The following is a 27469-nucleotide window of genomic DNA, read 5'->3' as shown; positions in this document are numbered from 1 at the left end:
TGTTCCAATAGGAAAAGGCCAAAACAGCATGGGATACAATTAAGTATGGGAGGAGTACAAATTGAAGAAGTGGCAGAAACCAAACTATTGGGAGTGCAGCTAGACAACTGCTTATCATGGTCTTCTCAAATAACTAATCTATGTAAAAAAAAAATTAAAACAGCATGCAGAATCAGAAGGATAGCTAAATATTTACCAGGAAAAATTATTCAGCAAATAACACAAGCATTAATTGACAGTCAGGTGAACTACTGCTCTGTGGTCTGGGGAAATGCATCATCAAGTGAAGTTAGGAGGCTGCAGAATGCACAGAACAAAGCAGCAAGGATTGTTTTAAGGTGGAGATGTGGTTCTTCTGTTGCAGTCATGTGCAGTGTTCTTGGTTGGTCATCAATCAACAAGATAATTGAAAAAAAGATGCTTATTTTATTTCATAATATACATCATTTAAAACGGCCAAGTTCTATTCACAACGGTATTCAGTTGGTAAGAGACAGACATTCAGTAAATAATAGGAATAGATTGTCCACCATCTATGCGTTATCCAGACAGAAAAGAGAAATTAGCTGAGCAAACCAGAAACCTTTCAATATATACATTGAAACATTATTTTAAAACGATTTAAATATAATACATAGAAATGTTGTGGGACTATAGTAGATGAAGAATCAATATTTTTTAGATTGAGTATTTATTGGGTAATTATGTTAGTATATTATGTATGTTTGTAATAGTGTGTTATATGTGAAAATGTGTTTGTATTAGAAATTGTGTTTTAATGTTTAAGGACTCTTGGAAGATTAGTCCAAATGGGGACTAAAAGAGATCCAAATCCAATCAAATCAAATCTCCTCAAGCTCATTAATGATAAAATGTTCATATTTGAACATTGCCAAAAGTCTCGCATTGGCCCGGGTATCCCGCGAACCAGAACGAATTTGATCTAAATCGAGACAGCTCGAACGGATTCCCTCAAACAGGCTGATTGTCATGATTAGGCAATAAGGAGCAACTTTGCCGCTGCTGGAGATGGCAGCTCGTATTTTCACTCAGGTGGTTGAGAGGAAGAAGGCAGAAGTTCTGGTTGAAACTGCGCATCAGGAGAAGATGAGAGCATAGACTCGGATGAAGGAAGGATGGCGCAGGCAGATGTGGAATATGAATCAGATGGCAGTGGAAGTAAGGAAGAATGGACCTTTGTCCAACAGGACAGGGAAATAATCAAAGTTGGGATGGGAAAGAGAGCACCTAGTGTTAAAAAAAGACCTCATCACATTTGGTGGAAGTCCGGTTTCTGGGAGAATTGGGGCCCGAATTGTCAAATTCGTTGGAAGTATCCAAGATGGTGGAGAGAAGTGTAGGTAAAGTGGAGTCGGTGAGGGTCACGAGGAGTGGGCTGGTCTTGATTTTTTGTGTTTCTTCTGAACAGAGGAAGAGTGTCTTGGCAATCAGACAAATTGATGACCATGCTGTATTGTGTTTGAACTAAGGAGAAGAGCACCTGTCAAAGGAGTCATTGCTGGAGTCTCTGAGTAAGTGGGCATCGAGGAGCCGAAAAGTATTCCTGGAGTGGTTAATGCATGGAGGATGAATCGTTGGGTCAATGGCAAGAAAGAAAATAACTTGTCTATTATTGTGTCCCTCCCGATCCGAGTGAAGCTGGGGTATGTGCACTTTCCTGTAAGATCTTCTACTTCCAGGCCGTTGCAGTATAAACGGTATAGAACGTTTGGACATGTAGAAAGTGTCTGCAGGCGGAGGAAACCGAGATGTGGAAGTTGTAGAAAAGAAGGTCATGGTGAAAGTTATGAGGAAGATGTGAAGTGTCGCAACCGTTGTGGAAAGCATGTAGCTACATCTTCGGAGTGCCGGACGAGGGCGAAAGAGAATGAGGTTGCCAATGTCAGGGCCATCCAGAGAATTTAATGTGCAGAGGCCTGCATATTAGAGACCTTAAATGCAGGCTGCGGAGTTGGCTTCCCACCAGCAGGATCCAGGGATGTTACACTTTGTGATTTGTATGGCAATGGTGATCAGTGGCACGGCTAAAGTGGAGGGAAAGTCCAGGAAGACTACATTATTGTGAATGCGGCAGAGCAGTCCCAGGGAAGGTGTAACACGAGGTGCTGTCACAAGCAGTCCTACACTCTCAGAGCCTCAGGAGGGAGCAATGGAAGATGGAGGAAATGAGGGAGTAGGTTTTGTTAAGATATTTTGTTGTGTTTTATGTTATGCGGATTAGCCCCCCCCCCCTCCTTTTTTAGCCCTGTACAGTTGGTGGCGGTAATGCACCATAGATATTGGATGCCAACCACCGTTAAACTCCACCGAAGATGAAGAAGATTAGGCAGTATAATTAATTCATACTACAGAGTAGTAGACTTTACTGAAGTAGATCAGTGGTCCCTCAGGTGGGGCTTCAAGTTTTCAGTTGAGAAAGCACACTGTTTTTTCTAGAAAGAAGGTTGGGGAGGACATATACTTGAAGTTGTGTGGCGGTAATCTAGAGCGGGTGGGAGTGTTTAGATTTCTGGGGGTCTGGTTTGACACTCGAATGACATGGGCAGAGCATATTAACAGAGTAGTTGTCAAAGGAAAGAAAATATTGATTGTGATGCGTTGCTTGTCAGGAATGGAGTGGGGGGCAGATAGAATGCCATTGAAAATGATATATAGCGCTATTAAGGTCATCAATGGATTATGGAAGTATAGCAAATGGATCAGCAGCTCAGACATCTTCAAAAAACTAGATTTGTTATCCAGGCCCAAGCCCTAAGAATCTGTTGTGGAGCACTTAGTACCTCCGGTGACAGCGATACAGGTAGAGTTGGGAGAGATGCCGTTAAAGTTAACAAGAAAACAGCTAGCCATGACATATTGGGTAAATCTACAATGACATAAGGTTACACATCCTACAAAAAAGCTGCTCCTAGAGTGCTGGGAACATAAACAAAATCTGAATACAAGCTTTGGGTGGATAGGCAATTGCATGGTGAGAGAGATGGGGTTGTTTGGGAGGGAGTTTAGCCCCTCTGTGGTTCTTCCTGCTATCCCACCTTGGTTTCTCCCTCAGACAGTGATAGATCTAGGGTTGCTTGAGAGGGTAAGAGATGTTGAGGAAGGAGTAGATTCAGTTGTAAGTGAACATTTAAGAACACAATACTAGGCTTTCTTGAATATATTCACAGATGGATCTAAGGACCCTAAAACAGGGAGCAGCTTTTAGTGTTCCTGAGTTTAAGGTGGCAGTGACAAAAAGAGCAACGGATAATTTATCTGTTTACACAATGGAGTTGTTGGCCATACTATTGGCTGCAGAGTGGGTGGAGGAGGTGAGGCCAGACAGGGTAGTCATCTGCTCTGACACCTGTACAGCACTGATGAGCTTAAATTCATGTGTGTCTCAGAGCAGACAGGATGTATTGTATGAGGTTTTGCAGTGTTGGTATAGGGTGAAACAGATGGGGGTATTTGTGATGTTCCTCTGGGTACCAGCTCACGTGGGAGTAGAGGGGAATGAGGAAGTGGATATTATTGCCAAGCAGGCTCTTAAACATCCTAATGTTGAGATGGAATTGTCAATCAGTAAAGCAGAAGCCAAGGGATTAATAAGAACAGTGGTTAAAAATAAGTGGCAAGAGATGAGGAACAGGAAGAGTAAGGGAAGACACCTGTATAAGATCCAGGAAAAGGTGGTGGCAGGGAGGTCCTCAGGCCGAGAGAGAAGGGAGGAAAGTGTAGTCACAAGGCTGAGACTGGGACACACAAGGCTAAATAGTACATTGAAAGTGGTGGGGAATCGTTCGACTGGGAGGTGTGATAATTGTCAGGAGGAGATGGAGACAGTGGAACATGTTCTATTTCAGTGCCAGAAATATATGAGAGAAAGGGGGCGATTGTTATTAGATTTGAGGAGTAATGGGGTTGAAGAGCCAGGATTAAGTGAACTCTTGGGGAAATCTTCAGGAGATGTGGTATTTAATGTATTTTGTTTCCTTCGGAGACGAGATTATTGGGTAGGATTTAGACCGTCACTGTCTCTGGTCCACAGTCCAGTTGGTGGCAGTAATGCACATTAAAGTTGGTTGCCAACCGCCATATAATATCCACAGAAGAAGAAGAGCAACGTAATTAGGCTGATGCACAGCCCATACAGAAGCTGGCGGCATGCACCCATAACATTTGTTTGCAGACCGCAGTAATATCGAATAAAACGATTAGACACTGACTGCAAGCAGTTGTATTGAAACGGTCGCATGTTGAGCTCAGAAAGGCACGCCAACTTCACTGAAAAGGGTAGCCAATCACCATACTTCTGAAATGCCGAATGGTAAGTAGGATTGCAGCACCACACTAGTGAGTTTAACTATACCTTTATTTTGTGTTGAGTTTAAATATATCGTTAATCAGGTAAAGCGAAGGATCGTTTTCTGAAGCCACTTGTAGCAGACTACGAGGAACTGCTGGGTCGTTTCCAACAGACGGAATCTGTGCGGTTTGAGGAATTTACTGCTGTTTGGAGAAACATGGGCTTCTCAAGTGTATTTTAGTAAGTCCCTTTCCTCTTCATCAGTCGTCTCTTTAAGATTACCTGCCGGCCTACCTAGTGTCGACAATTTGTTGCCAAATATGCATTTGCCATAATGCACACTTTTTTTTAAACATGCAAATTATTAATAGACCACTGCCAACCTGTGCCTGGTTTTCCGATAACGATGGAATTTAGGCTTACTGGTGTTTTAACGATGCATCTTTCCTACAACGGCCGAATATTTAACACGAGTTTCCCAAAACGCCACGCAGCGAACAACGTTAAGTGCCTCGTCGGAGTGTTTGTCGATACTGATCGGATGGAAAGAAGGGCAGCGGTGCTCTCGGGTCAGCTTTCTCAGTTAAGATCTTACGTTAATATTATAATTATTTCACAATACTGACGACGGATGAGCTCCTAGTGAGAGCTTACAATCTTATATTAGAGGTTTTAAAATCCAGAGCATTCAACACTCCCTCACCTTGGGTGCTACATATTACAGCTTTTCTTAAATAATGAGGTTTATTCCTCCGTATGAAGTTAAATAATTTAGTTTCAACCATTTTAGTTACTGACAGAGGAACATCCAAGGCAAGGTGGGTATGAACTAGTCTGGACAGACCTTCAGATTTTGATAAAAGTACACGTCCAGATAAAGAAAGATCTCTTAATAACCAAGAGTTAAATCTCTTTCCAATTTTCTCTACAATAGGAGAGATTTAAATTGGCCCTTTATGATCTTTGCTAACTGTAATCCCAAGATATGTGATCACATCTTTTACAGGGATATTACATACTGAGTTTAAGTCACATATTTTCAACGCAAATAAATCACATTTCCTAATATTCAGAGATAAACCTGATACATGTGTGAAGGCATTAATACACTCAATAGCTTTCCTGGCTTCATTATGATCTTTCAAAAACAGTGGTGTCGTCAGCCAATTGAACATTTTATATTTTATCTGAGTACCCCTATAACTATTCTTATTTATATGAAGTGCCATAACTTGTGTGATCAATAAAAATAAGGAAGGAGAAATTGGCCTTCCTTGTTTAATTCCACGTCTTATGTCAAATCTTTGAAGTTCCATGGGATAATTTAACAGAGCTGTAACTATTATTGTTAAGTGTCTTAGTTACACTTAGATTTTTTGGTTTTGGTCAATATTTTCAGTCTCAAAAAGAAAATAATGCCTTATTTTATTTGTAGACATCTTCCATAATGTGCTCGTAGTCTATCAAGTCCAATACTAGTCGAATATTATTACTTATGTCTGCCCTTCATAAAACCAGACTGGGTATCATCAATGATTTGGTCAAGACATTTTTTAAGTCTTTCTGCAAAGATGGATGCAAGTAGCTTTCCATCATTGTTCATTAATGTGATTGGTCTCCAATTTTCTAACATCATAGAATCTTTGTTTGGGTATTACAGAAATTAGGCCTTGTGTCATAGAAACAAGCAGGACCCCTAAATCAATTGCCTCCTTAAAAACATTAAATATAAATTCAATAATATCCTCTTGAAAATATCTATAGAATTCACTGATGATGCCATCATTCCCTGGAGATTTGTTCTCTTTTAACTTGCTGATACTTTTTATTTAATTGATATAAATAATTTCATCACAAGACTTTTGGAAGTCTTCATGTATGAATTTTGCATAGTCTTTGACAGTCTAGAAAGGCAGATATGTCACTAGTAGGACAGGCATTACTGGTATAAAGGTTACCATAGAATTTTGAAATATCTTTGGGGTTTTCATTTTCTTTGCCATCTATATTGAGCTTATGAATAGATGTAAATTCAGAAATTTCTTTCTAAATTGTGAAAGTATTGGTTTTTTTCACCTTCCTCCAACCATCTCCCTCTTGATCTTACAAATGCCCTTTTTGCTCTCTTCATACATTCGGTCCATTTCTTGACCTTGATGAAGGAAAGGGTCAGTTATTCTCTTTACAACTGTAAAGATATTAACTGACACTTCTTCAAGGTCCTCCACAGAGATTAGAGAAAGTATTTCCTTAACAAGTTTATCTTCCCTCAATCTTTTAAGTTCAGCAATTTCTTTACTTCTCTTCATGGCTGTTTGTCGTATTTCATACTTCATTAATTCCCAATATATCCCATAAGACTTAAATAGTTGGGCTTTCCTCCAATTGTCTTGTATAATATCTTTGGCATCCATCTTGAAATTATCTTCCAATAGTCTAGTATTGAGTTTCCAATAACTCTGATTCGGTGTAACTTCAGAACCATTAATATTTAAAGATAAGAATATAACTCTATGATCAGTAAGAATTGATACCTTGACTACAGAATTATCTAATGAATTAGAAATCAACCAGAAGTCACTGTCTGAACATATCCTTGTTACTCCAAGGGAATTCCTTTTTATCAGGATATTTAGATCTCCAAATATCGACTAATCCAAGACACAGGTTATTAAACTCAGGATTAACAATGCTGGATCTGTTTGGAGGGGGATATCTGTCAATCATCACATTAGATACAGAATTAAAATGTCCACCTAAGATAATTTTGATATCCTGAAATACACCTATATAATCTCTTAAAATTCTTGAAGTAATATCCTGTTTTGTTGTTGGATGCATACATATTCCCTAATAAAAACATTTCACTGAAATTTACTGTTAAAATTAACCAATGTCCAGAGTGGTGAGTCTTACTACTGATGACCTTCCCTTTAAATGCACCTCTGAAAACAGCTAAACCTGCAGAGTGGTTGTTGCCATATGATAACCAGATATCGTTACCCCATTGATTTTTCCAAAAAGATAGATCGGTAGAACAAGCATGAGTCTCTTGTAAAAAGTAAGTCTGCATTAAACCGTTTGCAATACAGGAAAATAGCCTTACCCTTGAGTGAATTACGAATACCCTGACATTAATTGAACAAAGAGATAAAGACACAAACTTCAACCAACAACCTTGTTATGCTAATATAAGCTTTTCCTAAGGATATGTAACGCAAAAGGATTTCCATCCCATTATTAACCCCTCCAACAAAAAAGCGAACAAATATTGGTCATAAAGTATTCTTACTCCCACAAGGGGGAGATATTGTGTAGTCTTTACAATAAGCAGTTATTCACCTATAGTTAGTGTTTACCAGTTCTCAGGTCAGCCTTTTCTCATTCAAGTGTTTGTGTACATTTTTTATAATTAAAGGCTGCTTTTCACCTGGCAATCAGTTTTTTGTCCTGACCGTTCTCTCCGAGTTACTCTGGCTCTCTCTCAAATGTTCTGATTTGGCCGCATTTCTTTCCCATCGATCACTCTTGAACCGATTTTAAAAATGCAGTTTTCCCTGCCTTTCGAGCTGCAGCCACCATCGGCCACAGTTTCTCTCTTGTCACTTTGTCTGCTGAGGTCAGATCCTCCATGAACCTCAATTTTTGCTTGATGAGGAATTCACAATTCTTCGCTCGCCTCCAAAGAAGATCCCGTGTAGATCTGTTGTTGAACCGGATGTCCTCGGTCTCTTGTCTTGATCCTTGAGTCTTCCCAAACAATGGACGATGTCTACATTTTCCTGAAGTTTGGCTTTTGAGTCGGGAATGACCGCTCCGCAGATGTCAACAACTCTGCATTTGATGTCCTCACCCGCCTGCTCTGGAATTCCATGGAGCCTCAGGTTCTACCTGCGCTGGTATCTCTCTGCCTTATTCACCTTTTGCTCGAGTTCAGCCACCTTTTCATTTTCCTGGCAGATAACTTCCACTTTCTTCATGCCACTTTTTAGGGTTTTCACTTCTCCAAAGATAAAGTCAACAGATTTAATTCTCCCTAACCATGACCTCCAAGCCATTTGCCCTTTCATCTATATTCGCTGTCAAAAGCATTACAATATTGTTTTGCATCTCAAGAAGTGACACCCTCTTGGCCTCATCTTTTTCCCATGGGGCTTGATTGGAGTGCCGGGGTTGTAAGGTAACGGCCTGAGCTGGGGACTGGAGGGGCGCATGTTGTGAGCATTGTTGTCCGTGCTCACCACATTTTCATCACCCACAGTTACAGTCTGAAGAGGAGTACCCAAAATCATACTATCTTTTGTGGTTAATTGTCCATCTGACGATCTCTCCATTTCTTTCCTTTTGGTTCTGGTCATGGCAGTTTCCATGTATGTTTGACAAGCTAGTTTTTGAGCTAGCTTCTGGCTATCTAGTGTTGTCACAAACGTAGTTTTAGAGGTGAATAACTTGCAGAAAGTAATCAATTACGTTGGTAAATAAACAAAACCATATTCATACAGGGTTTTATGACCGTAGAAATGATACAATGGTTATAATTGGGTAAGGAAATCCAATAATTCCTTCAGGTACCAAAACAAATGATCTGCACTGACCGCCATCTTGTGCGCCAATCATTCATTCATATGCCTTGGGATCGTGATATAAATGAGGAAGTGGATATTATTGCCGTGTGTGTGTGTGTGTGTGTATACACACACGCCTAAAGGCTGAGACACTAAGACAGTTGCAGAATAAATCCAACCACACTTGTTTCATCACAAATCCAGATGGAAACCAAGTCCACAAAGCATATTGCATGTACAGTAAGGCAGTTACAAGACCTACAGCATGGCCAAGCAAGTTAATTGTTCCGACATTTTCGTAGCACTTAACAACTATTGATTTAGAACCACAATGAGTTACAAGTGGCAAAGAAAACAGAAGCTGCCTCTACTATTCCAGCACTATTTCAACACCAAGTCACGTCTAATACAGTGACAACTAAAAGATAACAAAATAATTGTCCAATCAACGTAAGCTGAGTATGTTGCTCTTCATGGTTCAGATTTCTGTGTTCGTTCGTGCAAGTAAAAAAACATGTTGACTCTACTTGTAGAGAAAGGCAAATGCCGCCATCCTCTTTCCTGTTAACGAAACGGTCTATATCACTGTCATACAGTACACGCTTGGTTGTCCTAGGCTACCTGGCTAAAATGCTTGCTCGCAAGCGTAACTTCCATTCATGGGCAACGTTAACTAGTTTACGTTAGCTTTTTACATCTACCTACGTATTGAGCTTCCATCCTCTCAGGCTAAGGGCACAACAATGTATGAATCAATGGTTGCATCAGAATTGCCATTATAATCATTGGCCAGTACGGCGAATTAAGTAAAACCACAAGTCAAAATCCCTATCTCTATCCATGGCTAGTTTAGGAAAGGGACAATTTTAGCTAGCTAGCCACAGGAGGACAGCAACAAAGTGAGATGCAACAATTTAAGTTATGTCCGTATGTTCTCAGTGTGATTTGATAGGAGTGACTCAAATCCAAGCCTGCTTCCCTTGACACTTTAAAAAATGTAGGTGAGCCAGAACCATTTGCTTTTGAGCTTGTTCAATTTAGCTCAATGCTGAGTGATTTTATTTTTTTAAAACATTTTTATCGGGGGAGGCCAAATGCTCACTGGCTTCCCTGGCCTTCAATGCTATGGGCGGCAACAATGTCATACTCGTTTGGACCAGACCGCATCAGATGGATGTATTAAATTATGCGAGACAGAGGGATGCTGTTATGCTCGCTCGAATGCTTTCTCCTGTGAGATGCATTCAGCCTCTTGCGATTTTTGAAGGAAAATTATGAAACCGAGAGACAAAATAAATTGTTCATTTATTTTCTTGGTCAATTTTTTTGGGGAAACCTGGCTTACATTTACATTTACATTTAAGTCATTTAGCAGACGCTCTTATCCAGAGCGACTTACAAATTGGAAAGTTCATACATATTCATCCTGGTCCCCCCGTGGGAATTGAACCCTGGTCCCCCCGTGGGAATTGAACCCACAACCCTGGCGTTGCAAGCGCCATGCTCTACCAACTGAGCCACACGGGACCTTCTCTTGGCATCCATGAATACACGCCACTGCCTTGGGCATGGTTGTATGGATTGTTTAACCGTAGAATTGCCAGAGGCACCAGAAATGCTTAATTCTGCAGGGATTCATATTAATGCTGCAGTATGTGAGAAGTTATAGACCTACAGTCTGTCCAGATTTCAGTTTCCATTTAACCCATCTGAACAGTAGGCTACAGTCCCTTTGACTTGAAGTCCCCGTCTTCTGACTGTTGAATTTGCATAGCGCCTCACAATGATCACACGTAACATAGCCAGCACTTCTATTATCCTCCTTTACCACTTTCCCAAACATTACTTTTCTGGCCCTCCCTTCTCTTTATTTTCACCTATCCATTTTGCAGCTTTTGTCTTATTGAATTTAACATCGACATTGTCCTTTTTGCCTCCGTGGATCGACGTCCACTTTTTCTGCCTGTTCCTAAAAGCGTTTGGCGTTTACGCTATTAGGCGCACATACAGTTAGACCCTAAAGCTTAGGCCTGCGCACTAATGCCATATAGGCTAAAATAATTAAAGGAAATCCTCAATGTAAGAATGATATACAGTTGAAGTTTACATACACTTAGGTTGAAGTCATTAAAACTCGTTTTTCCAGCACTCCACACTTATTGTTAACAAACTATATTTTTGAAAAGTCGGTTAGGACATCTACTTTGTTCATGACAAGTCATTTTTCCAACAATTGTTTAGACATTAATTCACTTATAATTCACTGTATCACAATTCCAGTGGGTCAGAAGTTTACATACACTAAGTTTACTGTGCCTTTTAAACAGCTTGGAAAGTTCCAGAAAATTATGGCATTAGAAGCTTCTGATGGGCTAATTGACATCATTTGAGTCAATTGGCGGTATACCTGTGGATATATTTCAAGGCCTACCTTCAAACTCAGTGCCTCTTTGCTTGACATCATGGGAAAATCAAAAGTAATCAGCCAAGACCTCAGAAAAACAATTGTAGACCTCCACAAGTCTGGTTCATCCCTGGGAGCAATTTACAAACACCTGAAGGTACCACGTTCATCTGTACCAACAATAGTACGCAAGTATAAACACCATGGGAACACGCAGCCGTCATACCAATCAGGACGGAGACGCGTTCTGTCTCCTAGAGATGAACGTACTTTGGTGCGAAAAGTGCAAATCAATCCCAGAGCAACAGCAAAGGACCTTGTGAAGATGCTGGAGGAAACGGGTACAAAAGTATCTATCCACAGTAAAACAAGTCCTATATCGACATAACCTGAAAGGCCGCTCAGCAAGGAAGAAGCCACTGCTCCAAAACTGCCATTAAAAAAGCCAGACTACGTTTGTAACTGCACATGGGGACAAAAATTGTACTTTTTGGAGAAATGTCCTCTGGTCTGATGAAACAAAAATAGATCTGTTTGGCCATAATGACCATCATGTTTGGAGGAAAGGGGGGAGGCTTGCAAGCCGAAGAACACCATCCCAACCGTGAAGCACGGGAGTGGCAGCATCATGTTGTGGGGGTGCTTTGCTGCAGGAGGGACTGGTGCACTTCACAAATGGATGGCATCATGAGGGAAAAATTGTGGCTATATTGCATCAACATCTCAAGACATCATCAGGAAGTTAAAGCTTGGTCGCAAATGTGTCTTCCAAATGGACAATGACCTCAAGCATACTTCCCAAGTTGTGGCAAATGGCTTAAGGACAACAAAGTCAAGGTATTGGAGTGGCCATCACAAAGCCCTGGCCTCAATCCCATTAGAAAATGTATGGGCAGAACTGAAAAAGCGTGTGCGAGCAAGGATGCCTACAAACCTGACTCAGTCACACCAGCTCTGTCAGGAGGAATGGGCCAAAATTCACCCAACTTATTGTGGGTAGCTTGTGGAAGGTTACCCGACACGTTTGACCCAAGTTAAAGAAATAAAAGCTGAAATCATTCTCTCTACTATTACTCTGACATTTCACATTCTTAAAATAACGTGGTGATCCTGACCTAAGACAAGGAATTTTTACTAGGATTAAATGTCAGGAATTGTGAAACTGAGTTTAAATGTATTTGGCTAAGGTGTATGTAAACTTCAGACTTCAACTGTATTTATTTTTTTAAAGGTGTTTTCTCTTTATTCAACCCACCCTTTATCGACATCATTTCATGACCTTAAACCCGCCCGACCCGCGGGTATAACTGTGGGGAATGCGGGTTATGAGTCGACCTGTGCATCACTAATGGAGGACTTCATAGCATACATTTTGTTGGAGGGGAATTATATTTAAGAACACGCAATTACAAAATATAGGCCTAAAATCGGACGACTCATTATTCTGGGCCCTGCTTCCCAAAAGCATCTAGGTAAAAATGTGCTTTATTAAAGTTACATGTTGCTTTTTGAACGACTACTTCATCCCCACACACACACTTATCTGTAAGGTTCCTCAGTCGAGCAGTGAATTTCAAATGCAGATTCAACAACAGACCAGGGAGTTTTACCAAGGCAACTATTGGTAGATGGGTAAAAACAATATACAATAAGGGATATTCAATGTATGCTTATTATATTTTTCAATAATAGTAAAAAATTCCTCTGCTTAGAGCAACAATGAAGTGGGCAGGGCAGTACCGATTTCTTCTCGTTCAGACGCTGCTTGCAGATGTAAATCAAACAGGATGGCATTGTCTCCTCAAACAATGCAATGGATACTGCTATAGGTTTCAGGCTGCTTGCTTACCACTCTCTCCCAAAATACATCATCCAGGAGGATCCTCTTGATGTGGCCATTTCTTGGAGAGACTCCTTCCCCCCAGGAGACTGTCAAACATGATGACAACACCACCCCAACGGGTGTTGCTGGGCAGCTTCGATGTGGTGCTCTTATTCTTCTCACTTTGCTTGGTGAGGTAGATTGCTGCTATAACTTGATGACCCTTCACATACCTAACCATTTCCTTGGCTCTCTTGTAGAGTGTGTCTGTTTTCAGTGCAATGATGTCCTTGAGGAGCAGACAATGCATGAGCAACACAGTCAATGGGTGTGATATGAGGGTAGCACTGCTCCACTTTAGACCATGCAGCCGTCATGTTCGCAGCATTGTCTGTCACCAGTGCAAATACCTTCTGTCGTCCAAGGTCATTGACTGCCTTCAGCTCATCTGCAATGTAGAGACCGGTGTGTCTGTTGTCCCTTGTGTCTGTGCTCTTGTAGAATACTGGTTTAGGGGTGGAGATGTAGTTAATTATTCCAGGCCCACAAACATTCGACCACCCATCAGAGATGATTGCAATAGTCTGCTTTCTCTATGATTTGCTTGACCTGCACTTGAACTCTGCATCCAGCAAATGAGTAGATAAAGCATGTCTTGTTGGATGGGTGTATGCTGGGCGAAGAACATTCAGAAATCTCGTCCAATACACATTGCCTGTCACCATCAGAGGTGAACCAGTTGCATACACAGCTCGAGCAAGACATTCCTCAGCATTTCTCTGACTACGTTCCTCCGTTGAGTCAACTTCTGATTCCAGGAGGACCATGAGCTGTTGCTATCGTTAAGGTATCTGACTCATTTTCACTTCGAATAGAAGTAGAGGGGCTTTTGTCAGAGGTTGCTTGTTGTAAGCACTGAGTGAACTTTATGCACATGGCCAGATGATTCTGCATCTTTTGTTGTTTTCACATGATTTGGCACAGTATTTGCAAATGTACAGTTTTTCCTTCTACATTAGCTGCAGTGAAATGTCTCCTCACATCAGATAATGCCCGTGGCATTTTCCTGTAAAGATTACAATAAAATGAGTTAAAAAAAAAAATATATATATATATATATACACAATTCCATGTACAGATAAATAGTTAAGCAGTTAGATTAAACAACTCCTTTGTAATAAATGTTTTAAAATGAAACATGTATGGAAAAAGGTGAATTAACACTCCGTTAGCAGGCTCAAGCAAGCTAAAACCCACATGGTGGCAAAAACTAACTAGCAGAAATTGCTAAGAAGTTAGAAATGATTTAAACACATGTTGTAGGCTACTATTTACTAAACTCAGCAAAAAAAGAAACGTCCTCTCACAGTCAACCGTTTACTTTCAGGAAACTTAACGTGTAAATATTTGTATGAACATAAGATTAAACAGACATAAACTGAACAAGTTAAACAGAAATTGAATGTGTCCCTGAACAGGGGGGTCAAAATCAAAAGTAACAGTATCTGGTGTGGCCACCAGCTGCATTAAGTACTGCAGTGCATCTCCTCATGGACTGCACCAGATTTGCCAGTTCTTGCTGTGAGATGTTACCCCACTTCCACCAAGGCACCTGCAAGTTCCCGGACATTTCTGGGGGGAATGGCCCTAGCCCTCACCCTCCGATCCAACAGGTCCCAGACGTGCTCAATGGGATTGAGATCCAGGCTCTTCGCTGGCCATGGCAGAACACTGACATTCCTGTCTTGCAGGAAATCACACACAGGACGAGCAGTATGGCTGGTGGCATTGTTATGCTGGAGGGTCATGTCTGGATGAGCCTGCAGGAAGGGTACCACATGAGGGAGGAGGATGTCTTCCCTGTAACACACAGCGTTGAGATTGCCTGCAATGACATCAAGCTCAGTCTGATGATGCTGTGACACATCGCCCCAGACCATGACGGACCCTCCACCTCCAAATCGATCCCGCTCCAGAGTACATGCCTCGGTGTAACGCTCATTCCTTCGACGATAAACGCGAATCCGACCATCACCCCTGGTGATACAAAACCGCGACTCGTCAGTGAAGAGCACTTTTTGCCAGCCCTGTCTGGTCCAGTGACGGTGGGTTTGTGCCCGTAGGCGACGTTGTTGCCTGTGATGTCTGGTGAGGACCTGCCTTACAACAGGCCTACAAGCTCTGTCCAGCCTATTGCGGACAGTCTGAGCACTGATGGAGCGATTGTGCTTTCCTGGTGTAACTCGGGCAGTTGTTGCCATTCTGTACTTGTCCCGCAGGTGTGATGTTCGGATGTACCGATCCTGTGCAGTTGTTACACGTGGTCTGCCACTGAGAGGACTTAGGCATCTCACAGTATGGACATTGCAATTTATTGCCCTGGCCACATCTGCAGTCCTCATGCCTCCTTGCAGCATGCCCAAGGCACGTTCACGCAGATGAGCAGGGACCCTGTTTTTTGTCTTCTTCCTTCCCCAGAGTCAGTAGAAAGGCCTCGTTTAGTGTCCTAAGTTTTCATAACTGTGACCTTAATTGCCTACTGTCTGTAAGCTGTCTTAACAACCGTTCCACAGGGTCCTGTTAATTGTTTATGGTTCATTGAACAATCATGGGAAACAGTGTTTAAACCCTTTACGATGATCCAAAGATCTGTGACGTTATTTGGATTTTTACGAATTATCTTTGAAAGACAGGGTCCTGAGAAAGTGATGTTTCTTTTTGTTGAGTTTAGTTAACAAAAATAATGTGTGCCATTTATAAAATATTTTCACCCCACCCAGTGTTATAATGAGATCTTACCAGAAAGCATGTAGTCCTTGGCTCAGACAGTGTAGTAGTGTGGGCTCAATAGCATCTAATTAGTGTGCAAGAACTTGAGTCAGCTGTACATGTGGTGGAAGAATGTACTGTGCATAGAGGGTTGCAATTCCATTGAATTTTGACATATATTTTGGTTAAACTATCCCTAAGACCTAGAATTGCCTTGTGTATCCCACAAAAAAGGTTCACTGTTATAAGCAAACTTTTTTTTGCTGAATTTAAGAACATTTTCCCAAATTCCTGGTCTTAACTTCCCATGTAAAACTTCTGGAAAATTCCAGAAATTTACCGGAAGGTGTCCTAACCTTTCCAACTCTACTGGTGAGTATGCAGGGAATGGATGAACTGGGACATTTTCAGCTTCTGGGAATTGTGTACAGATCCTTGTGACGTGGGGCGGTGCATTTTCATGCTGAAACATGAGGTGATTGGAGATGAATAGCATGACAGTAGTCCTCGTCTCTGTGCATTCAAATTGCCATTGATAAAATGCAATTATGTTCATTGTCCGTAGTTTGTCTTCCTATAACCCCACCGCCACCATGGGGCACTGTTCACAACGTTGACATCAGAAAACCGCTCGCCTACACAGCGCCATACACCTTGTCTGCGGTTGTGATGCTGGTTGGACGTACTGCTAAATTATCTAAAACATTGGAAGTGGCTTATGGTAGAGACATGACAACTAAATTGCCTGGCTATAGCTCTGGTGGATATTCCTGCAGTCAGCATGCTAATTGCACGCTCCCTCAACTTGAGACATCTGTAGCATTGTTGTGACACAACTGCACATTTTAGTGGCATTTTATTGTCCCCAGCACAAGGTGCACCTGTTTAATGGTTATGCTGTTTAATCAGCTTCTTGATATGCCACACCTGTCAGGTAGATGGATTATCTTGGCAAAGGAGAAATTCTCACTAACAGGGATGTAAACAAATGTGTGCACAACATTTGAGAGAATTAAGCTTTTTGTGCTTGTGTAAAATGTCTGGGATCTTTTTATTTTAGTTCATGAAACATGGGACCAACACCACATGTTCCGTTATGTTTTTGTATATTAAGAAGCAAAGTGGAAACGGCATCGTGGTTCTCAACATTGTTGCACAAGCTTATTAACCTTGCAGACTGAACGCAAGTGTCGTGGTTGATCAACAATAAATACTCTCCTTGAGTGATGGGGTGGGGCTAGGTCTGTATGGAAAGTGGCAGAGAGCTTAAGTATTGGAGTAAACTATAAAAATGGACGTTACACAGCATATCACATTTAACAAAACTTCTATAACGGTATTTGAATGTTGGTTAAAGTAAAAACCCAAACCACTCCGTGCATCAATACCTAGTTTACCATATATTATCAATACACCCAGTCACTACAAAGATACAGGCGTCCTTCCTAACTCAGTTGCCGGAGAGGAAAGAAACCGCTCAGGGATTTCAGTATGATTCTAATGATCATAGGGGAAATTGAGGATGAATTAACATTGTAGTTACTCCACAATACTTACCTGAATGAAATAGTAAAAAGCCTGTACAGAATAAAACATTGTTTTTGCAATAAAATTGCAAAAAATGTGGCAAAGAAATTAACGTTGTCTTGAATACAAAGTGTTGTTTGGGGCCAACACATCACTGAGTACCACTCTTCATCTTTTCAAGCATAGTGATGGCTTCAGTGTTTTTCTTAGGATAAAAAGGAACAGAATAGAGCTAAACACAGGCAAAATCCTAGAGGAAAAACTGTTTGTCTTCTTTCCAACAGACACAATGTCACCTTTCAGCAGGACAATAACCTAAAACACAAGGCCAAAAATACGAGTTGCTTACCACGATGACATTGAATGTTCCTGAGTGGCGTAGTTACGTTTGTGATTTTTAAATCGACTTCAGTCTATGGCAAGACATGAAAATGGCTGTCTAGCACTGATCAACAACCAACTTGGTTGGCAGAGCTTGAGGAATTTAAAAGAATGTGCATATATTGGACAGGTGGGCAAAGCTCTTTGAGACATGCATTGAAAACTTAGCAGTAATCGCTGCCAAAGGTGATTCTAACATGGTGTTAATACTATTAAATTTTCAATAAACTTTATTTCACTTTGTCATTATGGGGTTTTGTTTGTAGATGGGTGAGGAAAAGTATCTTGAATTCAGGCTGTAACACAATGTTAAGGGATATTAATACTTTATGAAGCTGCTGTAAGCCTATATATTTCAATCATATTGTAATCAATTTCTTTTTCATTTGGTTTCTAATTTGCTAATTGTAGGCTTGTGTCTAATTTTAGCTTTCATGGTGTGTAACGTGCACAATGATGTGCCATATCTGTGATTTAGTCTGTTATAGTGTAGGCTAGGGCCTAAGCATTAGAATAAGCCACCTCAATATTTGCAGCCATAGCCTGTACAGTAGGTGCCTATCTCTCTAGGAGCTGATCTGTCAGTGTTGTGGAACAATTATATTAAGGTAGGATTTGAATAGAGAAAGCTCATCCGAGAGCAGCGCTGTCTTTCTTTTGATCCTATCAGTGCCGACACATGCCCCAACTACGCACTTAGTGAAAGTTATCCCTATGTAGTGTTTTGGGAAACGCATGTGAATTCTTCGGTCGTTGTAGGAACGATGCATTGTTAATACACTCCAACCTAATCGCTATCGGGAAAAGGGGCTTTGGATGTTGCCCCACATGCTTGACTAGAAGTTCAGTTCTTCTTTCTAGTCAACTGCCATATGCCAACATGTTTATTTTTATTTTTTTATCGATTTGCTCAATGGAATAATTAGTAGTACAGTGACACATTCCATCCCTAGATTGAGGTATGTTTTGAAACCATTTCACTTCTTTCACCGTGATGTAAACATATATTGTTTTGTGGCTGTTTAGACTAACGGGAAGTACTGAACCTCTAGTCTGTTAACTGTACACATACTGTGTAGAGTTACCATCTGTGGACACATAGTATTTGCGTTAAGTCATACTGAAATGAGTGTACCTGTTTAGCAGCATGTCACACGTTGGGTATATCTGTAATAATTGGTAGAAAGTTCTGATTTTAAAAAGGCATTTACCGAGCGCCCAAAAGAGCATGAAATCAAGTTGTTCCAATCTAAAATCCATTCCATGTTGTGTTCTTGCTTATTGTATACACACCGGTCTCACACCTGTTTTGTCCTTGCTAATCATTACCAGTGCTACTGTTGTAACTCCCACTCTTCTTAATTTTCCCTCTGATCTCCATTTCATTTTAGCGGTTCACTTGCTGGTAATGAGATGAGGGAATTCTGCCACCTAACCCTGACCATGGCCTTCAACTACTTCTTGCCCCCATATAGCTTCCAGATCAGAGTGGGGGGTCTGTACCTTCTCTATGGCCTATACCACACACAGCTCGCTTCACCTAAAGAGAAGGTGCTGAAAGACACTTACTTTGAATCTCATTATTCCAATAGTGTTTTCAAATTATTTATTTTCACAATTGACTTGATATACTTTTCCACTTCCTAAACTAATATGCTGTACTGAACAATGTCTGTGGAGAATCTCAATTGTATACTCCTCGCCGCCTCCTGAAAACCCATTTGAGAAGGTCACGGGGATGCACCTTTTGGCTTTCTCATTCAATGGGTTTTGAGGAGGATGTGAGGGGTATGCAATTGAGATTCTCCCATAGTGTGCAACAACTTGCAGACAGCCCTAGTCTCGGAATATCTGAGTTTCCCGTACAATGACTGTAAATCTTCCAGATCCAAGTGGTCACTGTCAATCCATTTGAAACGTCACATTTGTGTAACTCATCAGAAAATTCTATCTGATACATATGGGTGAAATATGCATATATGCATGTTCCTGACAGTAATTATCCCCAGACGATGACTCATGAAGTATCCATATGAATTTGCTGTTGTCATTATTGTGTTTGGGGTATGTCCCCAAAATGACTCAAAAGTATCCAACTTGGGCTATCTGTTCTTGATTCTTGTGGTTGGATGATAAGTTGAATGAAATGTATCCAACTTGTTGGGTGCTTTGTTAGATGTTTTAGGGGGACGAAGTCATGCACAATATGTCAAGATGAGTAAGTGTGTTTTCCCTCCCAGATCAGGATTGCACTGAAGGACTGGGAGCAAATTCAGAAGTTTTACCAGGATTCGGTGAATTCGCAGCACTATGATGCAGTTTACATTATCAGGAAGCTAATAGCTGAGAATGCTGTCCTTTACACCGCCATGCCTCAAATGGTAAGGCACTCCCAAATTACATATTGTAATTTAAAAGTATCCCTTAAGATGTTTTGTAATATTACGTACTTGGCAAAAGCGAATATAGAAATCCATTTAATGTCTACATATCTTCCAAAACTTTTTAAATGATGTAGGAGTACAAAATGGCAGTGCAGTAGCTTAAACAGTGCCCCCTGTCAGTCATCTGTTTATTTACATCATTGGGCAAAACAAGAGATGTTAACAAAATACAACTAGTTGAAACAAGCCACCTATGATTCACCTCACAGCAGCATTCTAATCAATGTTGCTATCTGACTGACCCGAATGACAGCCTTGCACCTCAGTGCCAGCGTCCTTTTTTGTTGTGATGTCAGCCCATCCATCTATTTTCATAGGAAAATGGAGTAATTGGTGTCAAGTTTTTGGCAAGCTATAAAATGTTTGTTTTTCATTAAAACGTCATGTTGGTCAGTGTTTATGCACAATCTTGTACAGATATATAAATCATGCTATGGGCCTCCTAGGCCCATGTTGTGCAAAGGTGTAGGTTCCATAGGTTGTGCATCTAAGGCTTAAATCATTTCAACAAATATATTTATTTTCATTATAGAAGGGCTGTCTGAACAGTGACCTGATCAGCTTGAGTGAATTGAATTCAAATTGATTTTGTTGAAATCTTGTTGGGGGGGAATTTACCTGACATTAAAATTAATTGACCTGGAATTAGAATTTCCTTGATGTAATTTACAGAGAGGGAATTTAATTAAAAGTACATTTGTTGAATTGACCCTGAATCAGTCTGATTCCATTAGTTTTACTCTAATTCAAATCCCTTTTTGATGATTCAAGTATTTACAAAATAATGTTTACGCATGGAGAATAAGCTGCGGGAGCAACACTCAATATTCCAGAGTGCCAAAGAAGCCCAAAACATGTCTGCTACATTTTTTTGATTCACCATTAACTAAGTTTGTTAGATGGAAAACAAGCTATTAGGGTGAGAAATTCTGACGTTTTGTCGCAGGTGCAGACGATTAGAGCTAGATAGCGGAACATTTTTTTTTACATTAAGCCTAAATATATTTTTCAGCTTATCTCCACGTTTGGTAGGCTATTTCCTATGTGTTAGTCAATAATTGGATATGTGCAGCTTCTCTTTGTCATTACTTGATGCCCTAAAATAATAAATAAAGCCTTGCCTACGCGAATGTCATAAATCGATTGAATGAATGCATCAGTGGTGGAAAAAGTACACAATTGTCATACTAGTGAAGTAAAGAAACCTTAATAGAAAATTTCTCAAGTAAAAGTCAAGTATATTTGAAACTAAATATTTTAAAGTATCAAAAGTAAAAGCATCAATCATTTAAAATTCCTTATTTAGCTAACCAGATGGTGCCATTTTTATTTTTCCTTAAAATTTTATGGATAGCCAGAGGAACACAAACATTCCGAAATAATTTACAAACGAAGCATGTGTTTAGTGAGTCCGCCAGATCAGAGGCAGTAGGGATGTTCTGTTGAGAAGTGCGTGAATTGGACCACTTTCCTGTCCTGCTAATCATTCAAAATGTAATGAGTATTTTCGGTTGTCAAGGAAAATGTATGGAGTAGAAAGTACATTTTATTTTCTTTAGGAATGTAGTGAAGTAAAAGTAGTCAAATATATAAAGTACAGATACCCCCAAAAAGTACTTAAGTAGTTCTTTGAAGTATTTTTACTTAAGTCCTTTACACCACTAGAATGCTTTCAAGTTTTCTCTTTCATTTCTGCTTCTCTCACGGAGTGAGGACGTTTAAGGAAGCGGGGTGAGAATGCAGTAACTCAAACAGCTGAGATTTCTCATGCAAAATGTATGAATGACATCAGTTTGACCTGTTTTAAGAAAATGAAATTCTGTGAAAACGATTTGTTTGTCTTGAATGCATTTCCAATTTGTGGTTGAAATACTGGTAGCTTTTATATTGCTGAAAAAGTTTATACACTGTCCCTAAAGCCCTTATGCTTATGTACCAATGCGGGGGGCTCCTTATAGCTCCACATTGACAGGATTGGTTGATAAGTGGGGGCGGGAGGTCCTGTGTAAACACACTCACTTCCTTCACAACAGCTCTGCTCCGTGTAGCGCAAAAAGTAGGAGTGCCCTGACTTCTGCGGAGGCCGCATCACTGTAAATTCTGCACTTCCAATGCAGATGTCGGTTTGACCATGCAGCGCCTTTAACCACACATTCCTATTCTCTCAAGATGCTGAAAGAAATCATATTTCTCCACTCCTGTTCCCAAAACAATGTTATTTGTTGTATCATTTTACTGTAAGAAATAATTAATTCTGCAGAAGTTTATATTGTATTAGGCTACATGTGAAAGGTTCTAGGCCCAAAGTCGGTGTCCAGATTTCAGTGTGTTCCATTTAACCCATCTAAACTTCAAAGGTGCGTAGACCATGGGGTGCGGCCGCACATGTCACAACCTACTTCCGCTGTCTCTGCGGGCACACACCAAACTTTGCTCCATTTAAGCCAATCAGTGCAGCAGAGTACACGTGTATAGACCCTCCCCCTTAGTCTTGTAGGTTCAATACTTTTTTTACCAGAAATTTTACTTATTAAACTTGTAATTGATTTAGATGGAATTAACCCTATACTGTGGTTCACTGTGTCCACCTGTAGTTGACCTTCCGTGTGAAGAAGAAGTCCCAGCATCACAAGGTGTGCGAGGAGTTCCGTGACCGACCGGAAAGGGTCAAAGACCTCATCTCTACAGATATGCTACTAGTATGGCTTTTCCTCTATTAAAAACTTTGTTACAGTAAAAACGGTTCCAGGTCTAACAGGGGAATCGGCACATTTCCCATGTTGAATCTGTAGATAATGCAGGTGTGGGGGTGTACGTCTAAAGCCTGTCTCATACCATCCAGTCAAAATGTGGTCGGGCTGTTTTGTGCAAATAGACTGAACAAAAATATAAACATGCAACATTTGTTTTGTTTACCGAATAAGTTCATACAAGGAAATCAGTCAATTTAAATAAATTAAGCTCTAATCGATTTTAAGATGCCTAAAAAAAATGTAGGGGTGTGGATCAGAAAACCACTCAGCATCTGGTGTGCCCACCAATTTCCTCATACAGCACGGCACATCTCCTTTGCATAGAGTTGATCAGGCTGTTGATTGTGGCCTGTTGAATGTTGTCCCACTCCTCTACAATGGCTGTGTGAAGTTGCTGGATATTGGCGGGAACTGGAACAAGCTGCCCTGCTAGAAAAGGTTGGAGACCCCATCTAACGTAAACTTGTACATCGCCTTAGTCTGTACAATTGCCCTTATTTTAGCGCCCTAAAAACGTAATACTTCCAGATCAACTGTAATGTCAATACCATTGTAAAGCACAATTTCTCCCCTTTCCAACAGAATCAATTACATGACCTAAACGCTGCCCGTTTTTGCATAATTCAAGCAGGCAATGAGCCCCGTCGGGTCTTTTTAAAAATGACGGGTGGGGAAGCGAAACTAATGCTTGATAGTGAGACGGACAGATGTCGTGTGGGAAAATTGCTTTTTTCACTCGATCTGTCCACCTTATCACCTCTAAAATGTAAATAAAACACAAAAGAGTTTATATAATGTCATTACATACCTATTTGAAGGCTTGTGTCGAATTTGAATCGGGTTTTTAGGGCGGTGCTAAAGTGATCTTAGAAGTAAACAGCGGCTTTGAGAATGATGATCGCATGCAATGACGCAAAAAATGACTAGGTATCCCCCCTTACCCCCGTCACTGTCCATTTCTTGTTTTTAAAGGATGAGAGAAGTGCTACACCTGGTGGAGAGATTGTAAGACAGAAATAGTTGCTTTATGCGTGCTGTACGTTACGACATGACATGTAACGGAGGGTCTGTTTTTTTCAACTTTTCTCCAGTACTATAGAGCCATTACCATGTCGATCAACGCTTGAATAGAAACCTAGTTCACACCCCAGAGTTTGAAGTCAACACAGTCGCTACAGTCCCATTAGTTCTCTTTGTAGCCTCGTTTGAATGTTGCGGTTGCGCACATTTGTACGGAATGGGGTGAGTTTACGTTACTGTAGTTGGAGAGAACATCAGGGACGTAATGCTTTAAAAGTTGATAAAGTGTAATCCCATTTAGGAGAAAAAGGGATTCAAACATTTTGCTGCGATTTTCACACTTGCTCTACATTAATCATTGGGAAAAGAATAATTTAAACAAATTACCTAAATGGATTCTCTGAACATTCTCACCAAGTTCCCTCATTAGGCAAACCATTAACAGTATTAGATTAGTTATTGTTTTATATTAAAAATAACATTTCACATTGAACAGCTAGTGCTGCTCTTTGTTTTTGCCCATTTAGTATCTTTCACACCCTCTTAAGCCTTAGCTTGACCACCTCTTACAGAATTCGCATAGGAACATGTGACTGTGGCCAAGATTTCAACATTTAAAATACTTTATCAACATCAAGTGCGAAAGGTAGCCTACAATTAGGAAAAAATTCAAACGCATATAAAGGCTTGGGTAGAATAAACTACCTATGCCTACAGTAAATTTGGAAAGTACAGACCCCCTAGACTTTTCACATTGTTACGTTACAACCTTATTCTAAAATTGAATAAAAATATGTATTGAATCCATCTACACACAAACTTCCTTGACCAAGGCCCTTCTCCCCGATTGCTCAGTTTGCCCAGGCGGCCAGCTCTAGGAAGTGTCTTGGTGGTTCCAAACTTCTTCCATTTAAGAGTGATGGAGGCCACTGTGTTCTTGGTGACCTTCAATTCTGCAGACCTTTTTTGGTACCCCAGATCTGTGCCTCGACACAATCCTGTCTTGGAGCGCTATAGACAATTCATTCCACATCATGGCTTGGTCTTTGCGCTGACATGCACTGTCAACTGTGGGACCTTATATAGACAGGTGTGTGCCTTTCCAAATAATGTCCAATCAATTGAATTTACCACAGGTGGACTCCAAGTATTAGAAACATCTCAAGGATGATCAATGGAAACAAGATGCACCTGAGCTCAATTTCGAGTCTCATAGCAAAGGGTCTAAATACCTATGTTAAGGTATTTTTAAAATAAATTTGCTAACATTTCTGAACCTTTTTGCTTCATCATTATGGGGTATTGTGTGTTATTTTTTTTTATTTTTTTACCTTTTAACTAGGCAAGTCAGTTCAGAACAAATTCTTATTTACGATGACGGGGTACCGTAGATTAAAGGAAAACATATTTAATCCTTTTAGAATAAGGCTGTAATGTAACAATGTGGGAAAAGTCAAGGACTGAATACTTTTCGAATGCACTGTATGTTACTGCAAAACTTGTTGCAGTGGTTTTACGTAGGTATTTATTTTTATGTAACAGTTTGTCAAGAGAAACTATTTTCACACTGAATGTCCCTCTGGATTAATTTAGCATATCGCACTGTTCGGATGTCTGTTTGTGTGTGTTTGCATTGCACATAGGAGGTGGCTAACATTCAGGGTCACTATGAGCGCCTGAAGGCATCCGTCTTAGAGAGGTCATCCATTGCGGTGACCAAACAGGACCTGCTGGCCCGCTTGCACAGCTGTGTGCTTGAGTTCCTCCACTGGCAGGACAGGCATGAGGTGAGCCTCTATTCTTATAGCGCAGCGAGAAAGCATATTTCAATGCAGCAGTGTTTAATTGTCACTGTTTCGCACTATAAACATTTTTGTTGACAATTCATCAAATGTAAATTTCTACTCTGAAGAAATATTTGAGCCCAGAAACTGGGTGTGATTTTAAACAAGGCTTTTTGTTGTGCTTAGAACCGTGGAGATGCAGACCACTTGGTTTATGCTGAGGAAAAAGCCCAGCAGGTCGAGGTAAGCTTTAGCATAGTTAGCCTTTTTTTGTACTGTAATGAAATAACGCTATGACTATTTGGGAACTTGGCATAGACCGTTAAATGCTAGAAAGCCTTCTGCGCAGCACTGCTTGTTTTGCTACTGTACTAACATTGCTAGAATATAGTACATTGACTAACAAACAAACAAAAAAACTTTGGGAGTGTGCAATGGTTTTACGTCAACACTGGTGAGTACCACAGTTGGCCAGATGATGACATTGCAAGCATTGAAGGTCTTATCATTTCCTGAATAAGCTCTCTTTTTGTCCAGTCTTCCAATAGGGCACAGCTTCTGGCATCCATCAAGACAAAATCATACGGGTGTCTTGCAGAGGTCTGCTGAACAAGTGATTTTTCACACTTAATTTCAAGTGCCACTTAAGTGTCCAATGCATATCTGTCAAACTCCAGTCTTTGAGGGCAGAGTGTCTGCGGCCTTTCGCTCCTCCCTTGTACTTTATTGATTAATTATGGTAATTGATTAGTTAAGAACTTTGCTCACCTGGTTGTCTGGGTCTTAATTGGACATTAACTGAAAGAAAATGACAAACCAACAGATATACATCCCTCCAGGAATTGAGTTTGACACTGCTTGTCCAATACATAGTTTATTTCATACACCACTTTATAATGGCTATGCATGTGTTTTATTAATAGAAAATTAAGGGCAACATTTTTCTCATGCTAAAAGGTGCACAATGAGCGAAAAAAATCTGAGCAATGACTTGTTTGGTATTTTCCGCTCACCTGTAAGTGTCTGCACAGATCTTGGCCATGTTCGACATCAAATACTGAACACCTTGAAAAACATCAGCAGGCATTTCTATTGTTTATCCCCATAATGCACCACACATTGAATGTCGCTGATCACTGCTGGAGAACCAACTTAAGTATATCTGATCAAATGTGCCCCGTGCCAACTTTCCCGCAACAGGAAGGTGTATTGGGGAGTCGGCTAATTAGCCTTTGTTCATTTAGTGATTGACATGGCAACACTTACAAAACTGGGACTGTGGCTTTTGCTAATGGAGTTAAGGAAAATGTTGCCCTACATGTGGTATATTTTTGCTTGTCTGCATCACATGCATCTGGTTTATCAATTCTTCATTTATTGCATTACTGGCTAGTGGATATACTCAGTGTCCTATTCAATGGAATACTTTTGAACTGATTGGTCATTTTTCTGTTTATCCACAGGCCTCGAAGTCACGGCGGCATCGCCAGGTGCAGATGGACACATCCATTTCTGGAACAGGCTACATTAAAGAGGCTCCCAAATATCACAAAAGTAGGGCTCCATCACTCAGGGCCCGAACCTACAAGAAACTCTGTGGGGAAGGTCAGTGTACCTCTTGTTTGATGAGAACTCAATGTTTTGTGGGATGCAACAGAGCCGCGCCCCCTGTCACTCTACAAGGTGGTTGA

General features: G+C 40.5%; 1 protein-coding gene across 1 annotated transcript; it reads left to right on the top strand.

Moving 5' to 3' along the window:
- The first annotated feature begins 1136 nt into the window (after positions 1 to 1136).
- Positions 1137 to 27469, top strand: LOC120023964 (snRNA-activating protein complex subunit 1-like). The gene is made up of 9 exons (XM_038968064.1): positions 1137 to 1179; positions 4411 to 4549; positions 19169 to 19328; positions 20018 to 20158; positions 22816 to 22920; positions 25638 to 25781; positions 25965 to 26021; positions 26316 to 26378; positions 27242 to 27469. The coding sequence occupies exons 1-9, from the start codon at positions 1137 to 1139 to the stop codon at positions 27467 to 27469; spliced, it is 1080 nt and encodes a 359-aa protein (XP_038823992.1).

Source organism: Salvelinus namaycush, chromosome 29, assembly GCF_016432855.1.
Source record: "Salvelinus namaycush isolate Seneca chromosome 29, SaNama_1.0, whole genome shotgun sequence".
Classification (NCBI taxonomy): Eukaryota; Metazoa; Chordata; class Actinopteri; order Salmoniformes; family Salmonidae; genus Salvelinus; species Salvelinus namaycush.
This window is presented reverse-complemented; position numbering and strand designations above follow the sequence as displayed.